This window comes from Lepeophtheirus salmonis, chromosome 1, assembly GCF_016086655.4.
Source record: "Lepeophtheirus salmonis chromosome 1, UVic_Lsal_1.4, whole genome shotgun sequence".
Taxonomy (NCBI): domain Eukaryota; kingdom Metazoa; phylum Arthropoda; class Copepoda; order Siphonostomatoida; family Caligidae; genus Lepeophtheirus; species Lepeophtheirus salmonis.
The window spans coordinates 23,667,415-23,679,467 of record NC_052131.2 but is presented as its reverse complement, the minus strand read 5'-3'; the positions used below and the strand labels follow the sequence as shown (position 1 = coordinate 23,679,467).

General features: G+C 35.9%; 4 protein-coding genes across 4 annotated transcripts; 2 read left to right on the top strand and 2 right to left on the bottom strand.

The window, feature by feature from the left end:
* The first annotated feature begins 861 nt into the window (after nt 1-861).
* On the top strand, nt 862-2,205 carry LOC121123648 (methionine aminopeptidase 1). The gene has a single exon (XM_040718784.2). The coding sequence runs from the start codon at nt 995-997 to the stop codon at nt 2,105-2,107; it is 1,113 nt and encodes a 370-aa protein (XP_040574718.1). The 5' UTR covers nt 862-994; the 3' UTR covers nt 2,108-2,205.
* Nucleotides 2,206-2,218: 13 nt separating this feature from the next.
* LOC121131992 (DNA polymerase zeta catalytic subunit) lies at nt 2,219-9,051 on the top strand. Its single transcript, XM_071889528.1, has 8 exons — nt 2,219-2,358; nt 2,418-3,628; nt 3,692-3,839; nt 3,902-5,079; nt 5,144-5,368; nt 5,432-5,569; nt 8,089-8,279; nt 8,341-9,051. Exons 3-8 carry the CDS (start codon nt 3,710-3,712, stop codon nt 8,939-8,941), a joined length of 2,463 nt encoding a protein of 820 aa, XP_071745629.1. The 5' UTR covers nt 2,219-2,358; nt 2,418-3,628; nt 3,692-3,709; the 3' UTR covers nt 8,942-9,051.
* On the bottom strand, nt 5,355-6,841 carry Mt2 (methyltransferase 2). The gene is made up of 2 exons (XM_040718795.2): nt 6,496-6,841; nt 5,355-6,390 (listed from the first exon to the last, which is right to left on the bottom strand). The coding sequence occupies exons 1-2, from the start codon at nt 6,696-6,698 to the stop codon at nt 5,580-5,582; spliced, it is 1,014 nt and encodes a 337-aa protein (XP_040574729.1). The 5' UTR covers nt 6,699-6,841; the 3' UTR covers nt 5,355-5,579.
* On the bottom strand, nt 8,980-11,857 carry spel1 (DNA mismatch repair protein spel1). The gene is made up of 2 exons (XM_040718776.2): nt 11,448-11,857; nt 8,980-11,358 (listed from the first exon to the last, which is right to left on the bottom strand). Exons 1-2 carry the CDS (start codon nt 11,607-11,609, stop codon nt 9,214-9,216), a joined length of 2,307 nt encoding a protein of 768 aa, XP_040574710.1. The 5' UTR covers nt 11,610-11,857; the 3' UTR covers nt 8,980-9,213.
* Nucleotides 11,858-12,053: the final 196 nt, after the last annotated feature.

Sequence of the window (12,053 nt, the reverse complement as noted above, 5' to 3'; positions counted from 1 at the left end):
TGATGTTAAATTCTCCCCCTAAAGTAAGCATTCTTGCTTATCTTAGGTGTAAATTATTGAAAAATCCTTATAAAAAATTATTTATATAAACTTTAATATAATTATGATATTTTTCCTGAATTTGATCAGCTACAAGCAGCTTGTGTCAATAGGAGGCAAAAATCAGCATGGACAATTTAAAGAATGTTTTGGAGGAGAGTGGCTTAGCTGTCATGATGTTTGATTAGATCAGCTATATGCAGCTGTGAAGAAGAGGGAGATGAGATAGAAATAAACAAGATATAGGAATAGACTACTCCGATGTCGGTCCTCAATTCTAATTTGAGTCCAACAAGGACTTGCTTGAGTCATTGTTTAAAACCAAATCTCTAATGATGATCATAACTGCTCGTGGTTGAACGATTCATTAAAATTATGACGTCATCTAGTAAGATTATTAATAATCTCACTGGTAAAACCATAATAAATAAGTAATTTTGATCGATGAAAATAAAAGATAGTTTCAAGTTGGTAATTAAAAAACAAATATTGTTATTAAATAAGACACTTTAAGAATTACAAAGCGTAACTTGTACAATTTGTTTACACGAGGTACAGCATCTACAAATTATTGTGTGTTTATATAACTATTATGTTTATGCATGGCATTTAAAAAAGTATTTGACTAGGTACTTAAGCAACATATTGGAATCATTTCAAGATTAATAGGTGTTGTTTTTCTTTTATGGAGACAGTCTATCCTTTAGCATATGTAAATGATGGGCAATGGGGAGGAGAGCAATGAGTTGAATATATTTCTACAATGTATGTTTAGTACTGTAGCTGGAATGACGTAATGGCAATTTAATAAACCGGTACTAGGTTTTGAGATTTGAATAAAAATTGAACACCCCGTCTGCTCAAATCTATTCATTAGTTTTTAGCATTGATAAATAATTATTATTAGTATTTTTCCCCTCCTCCTTGTGGTACCCGTACTCGATTGACTTGGAGGATGTCGGAACGGATTTGCGAGACGGTGGGCTGTAACAAACCAGCCAGCCTTCAATGCCCCAACTGTATCAAACTGGGTCTTGGACACGGCACGTTCTTTTGTTCCCAGGATTGTTTTAAATCCTCATGGAACACGCATAAACTCATTCATAAACGCGCCAAAGAATCCACGTACAACCCCTGGCCTCGTTTTAAATTCACTGGCAATCTGAGACCCTTCCCACAGACCCCCAAGCGTCTTGTACCCGAGAAGATTCCTCGGCCAGACTACGCGGTGCACCCGGATGGCATTCCGCTGAGTGAAACCAAGATGAAGGGCAACACGTACGTGCGCATTCTGGACGAGGAGGAAATTGAGGCTCTTCGTGTGTCTTGTCGACTTGGGAGACAAGTTTTAGACGAGGCCGCCGCTGTGGTAGATGCTGGAGTTACCACTGAGGAAATCGATCGTGTGGTCCACGAGGCATGCATAGAGCGGGATTGCTACCCAAGTCCACTCGGATACTACAACTTTCCCAAGTCCTGCTGCACAAGTGTGAATGAAGTGATTTGCCATGGAATCCCAGACAAGAGAGTCCTCGAGAAAGGAGACATTGTAAATGTGGACGTGACAGTCTTTCACCGGGGGTTCCATGGGGATTTAAATGAAACCCTCTTCGCTGGAGAGCCCACTCCAACCGCCAAGGCCCTCGTTTTAAATACCTGGGAATGCCTGGATAAGGCTATTAAAGAATGTGTGAAACCTGGTGTCAAATATAGGGAAGTGGGGAATGTGATTCAGAAACATGCTGGAAATTCTGGTTACAGTGTCGTGAGAGGCTACTGTGGACACGGTATTCATCGACTTTTCCATTGTGCACCCAATGTGCCTCACTATGCCAAAAATAAGGCAGTCGGGTTCATGAAACCAGGACACGCTTTTACAATAGAACCCATGATTTCTGAAGGGGTTTGGTCAGATCAGACCTGGCCGGATAGTTGGACTGCGGTCACTACGGATGGCAAGCTGTCTGCTCAATTTGAACAGACTATGGTTGTTACGAGTAAGGGTGCGGATGTTTTAACGGCAAGACTTGGAAAGCCAGATGTTCCCTACTTTTTGGATCCTAAATAACTTTTATACATATTTAGGGGAAATACACATTCGGGTTGTATTATTCTATTAAAACGTGCTTGTTACTTTATCGATGAATAAAAAAACACTAATCAGAATGTTTTTATAGTATATTTTAAAAAACTTCCGCACATATTATTTAAGTATTACTCTTCTTCCTATTACAGTTTGATCAAAATTTTACAATATTAATGATCCAGTAGTTATGTCAAGTAATCAAAAGAGGAGGAAATCCTCATCACGGAACAAAGGTCAATATTTTATGGTTAGTTAAGTTTTGTTAAAAATATCTAAAAATTGTTTGTTGTAGATTGGGTTGAGGATAGTTTGAGTGATGGTGATTTGGAGAAGCTCTTAAAGTGTAAACAACTTTCAGTTGTGTTAACTCCATTAGATAATACACAGAATGAGGCAGTAGGTAGTCTAACAACGGAAAAACTGAGGAAGACTCCGTCGCATTCTCGGAGTCTAACTATAGACTCAGAAGCTAGTATAATAAGCAATCCTTCTCTTTCAAACAATGAAGATGACATAGTGCTATCTTCACCAAATAGGGACACATCACCTTTTGCAAGGAGCTCAAATGAGAGTCTGCTCACGGATAAGTCGAATCAATTACTAAACCAAACATCTCATATCAAAAGTTTCTACGACTTTTCCACGACTCATTTTAACTTTAGAGAGAGTGATGAAGAATATGAGGACATTTTTGAAATAACTCAAAAAGTTATTAAACCTCCAACTCGAGGACCCTTCAGCTCAGAAATACGCGCATCCCTCTCTGACTTCAGTATTCCTAAAGTTAAACAAGTACCCGTGATTTTAAATGAAAAGGATAAGTTCAATGCGCCTGAATTTATTTCAAGTTTCGAATCTAATGAATCTCTCAATGGGCTTCGAAAGTCAGTAAGAGATGTTTATGGAATTGATGATTCAAAGGCTAAATCCATGTTTTCTAAGAAATTCAGAGTTTTACAACCTCCTGACAAAGCACCGACGAACAAGGATATTACAAATTGGATCAAAGCGAAGAGAATATTATTTGAGACAAAGAATAAGGAAACAACAGCCAAGGAGGATTGCTCAGACAATGAAGAAGACATGCCTACTCAATTAAACACAACTCGTGTACTAAGAGTGAGACAAAATTCGGAAGATTCGTTGGGTAGTGAACTATCTTGTTCACCCCCCTAGTCCAGTAATGTCTCAAGAACGGAGTGTCATTGAATCTCCAAATACTACGCCCATAAACAAGTTGAAAGACAAAAAAGAGATTCCTTCGAGTGATGGTGAGGATGATGATATCATTCAATCAAGTCAAATGGAATGTTCCACTCCTCAACTCTCACGTTCCTCTATTCTTTTAAGAAGAAAACTTATGAATACTAACTATAAAAAAAAAAGTTTTCGTCATTTAATAGTGGAAAATCGTCATTGATTGAGTCGCAATTAATTGATGCTCCTTCAATTTGTCCTGCTATTCCATTAGATAATTTACAAAACGCTCATACTTTTCATAGGGTTTGTATATTATATTTTATAAATTCACCAATTTATTAACTATGATACTTAAAATTGTATTAGTATCAACACTTGACCATTATGTCTGTGGAAGTGTACGTACGATCGCGTCCTAAATTAAAGCCAGATCCAGAATTTGACGAGATAGGAGCTATTTTCTATCACATAATGAATGATATACCAGAATCGAGTGGAAATACTCAAATCACAGGTACAAAAACCTATGATACTAATAAATATGTTTTCACTGAGCTCATTATGATTGTTTTATAGGACTTCAGGTTCTTGCCACGGATAAAGATAATCAAATCAAATTAGAAGCAAACATGGAGAACATCAGCATAGATTTTTCTTCTTCAGAATATGATTTGATAAAGGATTTTGTTAAGATAGTTTATGAACACGACCCAGACATGATAACTGGGTATGAAACACATCAATTATCTTGGGGCTACATAATCAAGAGAGCCCGATTTATCAACATAGATCTAATATCAGCTCTATCACGAATCATTAAAGAGCAAGATCAAAAAACTATTGACCTATATGAAGGAGAAAACGAATACGAAATGGACTTTAAAATAGAAGGTCGAATCATTCTTAATATTTGGAAACTCCTTCGCTCAGAAGCTTCTCTATATAGCTATACATTCGAAAATATGATGTTTCATATTCTACATAAGCGTGTTCCAAAATATGATGATGAAATGTTGAGCTCATGGTGGAACTATGGTTGTAATCGGTGGAAAGTCATTGAGTATTTTATAAAACGAGTTCAAGGGAACGTTTCGATCCTTGAACAATTGGATTTATTTGGTCGTAATTCTGAATTAGCACGTCTTTTTGGTATTCAATTTTATGAAGTAATTTCAAGAGGGTCTCAATTCAGAGTTGAATCAATGATGCTACGCTTAGCAAAGTCCCAAAATTACGTTTCCTTATCTCCCTCAGTTCGTCAAAGAGCTCGGATGAGATCAGGGGAATACATTCCTTTAGTAATGGAGCCTGAGTCTAAATTTTACACTGATCCGGTTATTCTTTTAGATTTTCAGAGCTTGTACCCTTCAATTATTATGGCTTACAATTACTGTTTTACAACTTGTTTGGGACGTGTACTACAAAGCCAAGACAATGAGGATAGCTATGAATTTGGATGCAGTGTGCTTCCACATCCAACATTATCAGAACTAGCTAGACTTGAAGATCATTTGACCTTTTCACCAGGAGGAATTGCTTTTTTAAAAGCATCTGTGAGGAAAGGAATCCTACCAGAGATGTTACATAAGATATTGGATACAAGAGTCATGGTAAAGAGATCGATGAAATTATACAGAGATGACAATATTCTCAAGAGAACATTACATGCAAGACAATTGGGACTAAAATTAATAGCAAACGTCACTTATGGTTACACATCTGCAAACTTTTCAGGGAGAATGCCTTGTATTGAAGTGAGTTATAAAGTATATTTATTTTAATAGGGTTATTGAAACATTTGTGTAATATTTTTTAAAGGTTGGGGATAGTGTGGTGAGCAAAGGAAGGGAAACATTGGAAAGATGTATTAAATTAATAGAAAGTCATCCAAGTTGGAATGGAAGGGTTGTATATGGAGACACAGACTCGGTTTTTGTTTTACTCAAGGGTCGTACAAAAGAAGAAGCTTTTAATATCGGGGATGAAATGGCAAAAGCAGTCACATTAGACAATCCAAAACCAGTGAAACTTAAATTTGAAAAAGTAATATTTATCTTATTATAGTAATCTCATTCAAATATTAGATAATAATTAAAATAATTTCAGGTATATATGGGTTGTATCCTACAAACCAAAAAGAGATATGTAGGCTACATGTATGAAAGCAGAGACCAATCAGACCCAATCTACGATGCCAAAGGTATTGAGACCGTTCGCAGAGATGGTTGTCCGGCAGTAGCAAAGGTAATCAATTTTATACTTTTAAAAGATTTAGTATATAGCCTAAAAGGTGAGCAACAACCTGGACATTAAGGCTGTTGCCTAATAGTTTGTAACGACTAGCAATCGAAATTGAGTTTGGAAATTCAAAGTGTTCACTTGGAAAGCCCATGAGGGCTCCAATCTCTTCTGGTGAAAAATAACGTAGTTGAAGCTTCTTCAAATTGTCTAGATATTCATCTGAGTTGGAATTAGCATCCATGTATATTCGTTTAACATCTTCTTTTGTCATTGGGGTAAGTACGGATCCGGTTCCTTCTACATAACGAGCATAACTTTTTGTAAAACAACATGTTCTAACAGAGGTGGAAGTGACAATATCTAGAACCTCTCCGTATTTCTTCAAAATGTTATCACTTAGGAGGTAGTCTTCTGTGGATGAAGGAGTTATTTCCTTTAAGAAATCTCCAAGGGAACAAATAGCCGTAATTTGTTCAGGTAGTGTAGTCATTATTTCATTATGAGATCCGAATGTAAAATCTTGATCGGATTTAACCGCCAAGAAATAGTATCTTAGACGTGAGTTGGGAATACCGAATGATGTTGGGCATATGAGAAATTCTCTTATTTTCCAATTTGAAAACGTTGATAAAAGAAGAGAATGTGCCTCGGACGTTTCAAAACCGGCAACATTTTCCAACAAAACCCCTTTTAGACTCGTTAGTTTAGGAATAATATTCATGACTTGGATAAAAGGCTCACTTCGTTTGTCTTGAAGGCCTCTTTGATGTCCCTGACGCGTAAAGGGTTGACATGGCGGACTCATGAGAAGAATGTCATAGGATCTGAAAATATTGATTTCCATAATATTTAGTATTTACTAACTAGCGATGCTTACTTTCAAATCAATAGAATTTAAGCCATACTAAAAATGAATACTTATGTCCTGCCTCAAGTCCATTTTAGAAAGTCCATGAACGTTTTTGCTCCGTATGGGTTGGAAGTTGTGAGAGTAGACCTCCACTGCGGATGGATTGATTTCTAAGGCTTCGAACACGGCCTTTCCCCTTCTTCCTTCGAGAGCCTTTTCAAGAGCATATCTCATTCCTCCAATGCCACTAAATAGCTCCAAGACTTTAATGGGCCCTTCCATGTTTAACGAGAGATTTAAATTTTAATTGAATTCTTATTAAAAAGACGGCGAATGGAAAGTGAGATGGAATGTTTCTCGGGTATGGATTACGAGTTGGCCCTTACGTCATATTTTATCATTCCATCTTGAAATTGGAGACAGCGTAAGGTGAATGTTGCAATTCAATCATTGCAACCTCTTAATAAGGAGGAAATATATTATTTTTATTCAAGACAGGAGAACATTACAGGCGGATGGGTGGTCCATGGTCCATGATAGATAAAAGAAATAAACGTGATACATTGCATGATGAATATAAAACAATCTATTCAAGTGCTAAATGTCTGAATAATTGGGAAGAGTCAAGATCCCTCTCTTCTTACTTACCGCCGCTTCGCTTATTATGAAAAGGTTGCGAGGATTGAGTTTCAACTTCCTCATTTTGCTCATTTTGTTGTCTCCAATTTTGAGAGAGAAAGAGAAAATATGACGTACAGGGAAAATTGTTAATCCTAGACTATTAATTTATGACGTCATAAAAACACATTGAACTCCCTCTGATTTATTGAATGATTGCTCAAACCTTTGTCATTTTTAGACGATAGTTCTTTGGTGAATAAGATCGAGTAGCTGCATATTTATATATTAATTTAATATTGGACTAAAAACTTAGGTCGCTCTCTCATTTCCACAAAATGTCCATGGAAGTGGATCATGAGGATCAAATCCCCACGTCTAGTGGATGTAGGAACGATAAGAAGAGATTTGAGGTGAAGAAGTGGAATGCAGTAGCACTCTGGGCCTGGGATATCGTGGTTGATAATTGCGCGATTTGTCGTAATCACATCATGGATCTCTGCATCGAGTGCCAGGCGAACCAGGCCTCTGCTACCTCTGACGAATGTACTGTTGCTTGGGGCGTATGTAATCATGCCTTCCATTTCCACTGCATTTCGCGTTGGCTCAAAACACGTCAAGTGTGTCCCTTAGATAACCGGGATTGGGAGTTCCAAAAGTATGGTCATTAGGAATCTTCGGCACGCCTCTTTATATTCAAATATATTTCTAATATTCTCAAATCGGATCTTTTTACATTATCTCCTCGTATTTTGTTTGCATAAATTTCTTTTTTTATTAAATAAATAGGGATCGTTTCATGTACTGCGTTGTAACACTCATTTATGATATCATTACCGTATAATTACTTTGTCTCGAAGGACTTCATGTACCTTAATAATCATATCTATGCTAAATAAATTTCATGGTAGGAAAAATAATTATTTATTATTGACTTATTTGACTTCATGTTTCACATCTTTTTTAATGAGTTGTGCCTAATGTCCAAGGTGTATTGTTACTAATGTTTCATTCGTGTTAATTATCGTGACCTCTCTTCTTTCTTGTCCCCTAGATACTTGAGAAATCACTGCGAATTTTATTCGAAACAAAAGACGTGATAAAAGTAAGAACTTATGTACAAAGACAATTTCATAAGATTCTCTCGGGAAAAATTCCTCTACAAGATCTAACATTTGCAAAAGAATTTAGGGGTTTGAAGGGGTATCGACCTGGAGCATGTGTTCCTTCACTAGAATTAACAAGGTCATTATTCTTAATTAATCCATTATAATTAATGCATATTAAATACATATTTATTCTATAGGCGCCTTATGAAAAAGGATAGAATGAACGTTCCTCGAATAGGACAAAGAGTACCTTACATAATAATATATGGAGAACCGGGTCGCCCTTTGATTCAATCTGTTCGATCTCCTCAGGAAGTTATGGAGTCAGGCTTAAGACCGAACTCTACGTACTATGTTTCCAAAGTAATTGGACCTCCATTGGATCGATGTTTTTCTCTATTAGGAGTGGATATACATTCATGGTATAACGACTTACCAAAGGGATTTAAGCCCCGTTTTACAGGACTAGAGGGTAGTGATAAGGACAAAAGAGCTATTTTAAGATATTTTACGGCTTTTTTCTGTGCTGTCTGTGATAAAAGCATGTCTAATTCTGATGGGATTTGCTCTTCCTGTAAACTCAACCCACAAAGCTCTGCGATTATACTTAATCGAAAGATGAATAAATGGAGTGGAGAGCTCTCTCAGGCCATGCTTCAATGTCTGAAATGTACTCAATTGAACAAATTTAATAATGAGTGTGTTAGCATAGATTGTCCAATGTTTTACAAGAGGAACACTGCCGCATTAGACAGCGCACAGATACCCTATTTGGTGTCACTATTGGATAAATTATAATAATATTTAATAATTAATGTCAGATATACAGAAATTAATTTGATTTTATCGTCTTTATATATTTTACACAATAGAAAAAAACTTATGAATAAAAGTTTTAATTTTGGTTCTATATTATTATATAAATATAACACAAACTAAAGTCAATGAGTCTTTTGAAGAAAATCTCACGATTTAAATTAGAGAGAGCACCTAAATTCAAAGTCACAATCACTTATTGGCTATATCTTTATATATGAAGCAATTTGGGGGGATTAATCCTATAAAAATAATTATTGATTAGATTTAATAGTGTCCATTAATTTTTTCCACTTTTCTTCACTAAAGAAATTTTCCTTGACATTCTTTAAACATTTTTTTCTTTCCTCCGAACCAGAAGGTAACGATTCAAGGATATTTTCAAGTTCAATAAGTTGATCGTCGTCAAAATTTAACATTTTTCCGATGCTACTATTTCTTTCGTATTTCTCTAAAATTTCCTCGGATTCTTCAATTACCTTATCTGGAAGCTTACATAACTTGGCTACCTCAATCCCAAAGCTTTTGTTACACTTCCCTTCCAAAACTTTATATAACAAAGTAAATACACCAGACTCTGTATCTGCGGATACGTGATAATTCCTCACCGATTCATGAATATCCCCCAATTCTGTAAGTTCAAAAAAATGGGTAGCAAAAATAGTAAAGATATTCATCTCCCTTATGATTTTATCGGCTACAGCATATGCAACGCCAATTCCATCGTATGTTGAAGTTCCACGCCCAATTTCGTCTATGATTGCTAAACTCTGGTTTGTTGCATTACGGAGTATGTTGGCAACGTCCAACATTTCTGCCATGAAAGTAGAAACACCCTCAAATTGACGATCCTCTGCTCCGACTCTGACAAGAATTTTATCAACAATGGAAAATTCAGCTTCATCACAAGGTACAAAGCATCCAATTTGAGCCATCACCAAAGAAACTGCAATACTCCTCATGTAAGTACTCTTACCTCCCAAATTTGGTCCAGTTAGAATGTGAAATCGATTTACCATGGAGTCAAAATGAATGTCGTTAGGGATGTATGATGACATACAAGCAGCTATTTCCAAGATTGGATGCCTAACTCCCATCATCTTAATGATTCTATGAGAGCTTGGTTCACGAATAGTTGGCTTAATATAAGGGATGGGAGATGCAAGAGCTGACACAGCAAATGAAACTAAAACGTCAAGTTTAGAAATGCTTTGTCCTATACGAAATATGAACTTTGAATAGCCAAAAGCTATGTCGAGGATTTCTTCAAGGATTCTCTCTTGAAGTACATTGTACTGTGCCTTCATGGCTTCATAGTCTTCACTCATTCTCGTTAATGCCTTGGTCTGGAATTTAATACCATTTTTAGCCGCTTCAATAATGTTATAATTATCCTCATGATCTCGGAGGCTTAGTTCGTATTTAAGAGTAACTCTGAAATGATAACCATGGGTATCACTATATTCCAATCTCATATGTTTTGTAGAATCCATTTCCAGATCCGAAATCACTGTCTCATTTTCTGACTCCATTTCACCTCTCAAATCCTTCATTTGATTTCTCAACTCTACCATTCCTTCGTCAAACGTAGGTCTAATAAAGAACTCACCGTCCTTTATGGCTTCAAAATCAAGAGACTTATTGATCATGGCTTGATATCCCTTCATTTTATCGACATTTGACTTTAATGTGCTGAGAAAGTTAGTCTTTAAGCACTTTTCTGAGAGAGGCTCAAGTTGTTCTATAATTTTTTTTGTTTCATATACACCCGTGAAAATATTAAATAATTGAGGTAGTTTACAATTCTTTTTAGCTAAACGAACTGACAAATTTTCAAAATCTGGAATTTTTCGAAGAGTTTCATTGTGAAGAGTATCCCTTAAATCCGTGTTGTCAACAAATAACTCAACAATATCTAATCTTACTCGTATACTTTCCTCATTTTTTAAAGGTTGCCGAATCCAATCCTTAAGCAAACGCTCTCCACCACGTGTTCGACACTTGTTCAGTAATTTATAAAGAGAAAGGTTAGCCGGAATATCGCTAAATAGATCCAGAGATTGTATGGCACGCTCACCCAGAGTCATGTATTCCTCCAAAGGATGAAATGAAACTTCATACTGCTCAGGAATTTCGTCATCATCACACATATTAGCGTCTAAATATTTAAATGAATGAAATGCAAGGGGAGTCTTTTTAAGATCAACTTTAAAAGGATAAACATTGGAGAGGGTTTTGATCCGCTTTGTAATTTCATCTTTGTCATAGTCATCTGAGGGAATTGGTATTTCGACAGATTTTATCCCTCTTATACCAAGGACTTTTAAAACAGCATTCCGCGTTTTGGTGTGCTCACATGTAACGATGACTTTATCTGGGTGCAATTGGCTTAAAGCCACCTAGGTAAACGTAAATTTATTTAAAAAATCAGATGAAACTTTAATATAAATTATAATGAATTATGTAAAGGAAATCTTTCAATTCGTACCTTTATATAGTCGAGATGAATTGTATCCTTAAAATCAAGGAACCGAAGTGTTTTCCCTATTTCGGACATGTAAGATAAACCACAGTGTATTTCATCAGAGTCCAATGTTTCGACAAGAAGGGAAACCAAGGATTCAACACGAGTATCAAGCACATCCACCATGGTCGTGTTTTAAATAATGGGAAAGTAAAAACTGCTGAGAATCAAGAATCCCCTTTTATGTTAGGAAGAATTTAAGATTATAAATAATACGAAATCTCCCGCCAATTGAAGAGGAAAAAATTATTGCCTCATGTTAACGTAGGTGATGTTATTCTTGAGCTGTGTCACTGTGCCCCTCTTTTCAAAATAGAACAAAGAGGTTACGTGCACGCTCTTCCATACGAGGTTATTCAAATCTTCTTTTAGCTACTAGATAAAGATTTAGATTTGGAAAGAGATTGATCGGACAATGTCTTTCATCTAGACACATCAAATCTTTTTTTAATAAATAGTACAAAGTATTTATACAAGTATTACATTATAAGGATACAATGAATGAATTTATAAATATTCTGTGGTTAATTCGATCTTAATTAATTATTATTGATGATAAAATAAATTCTT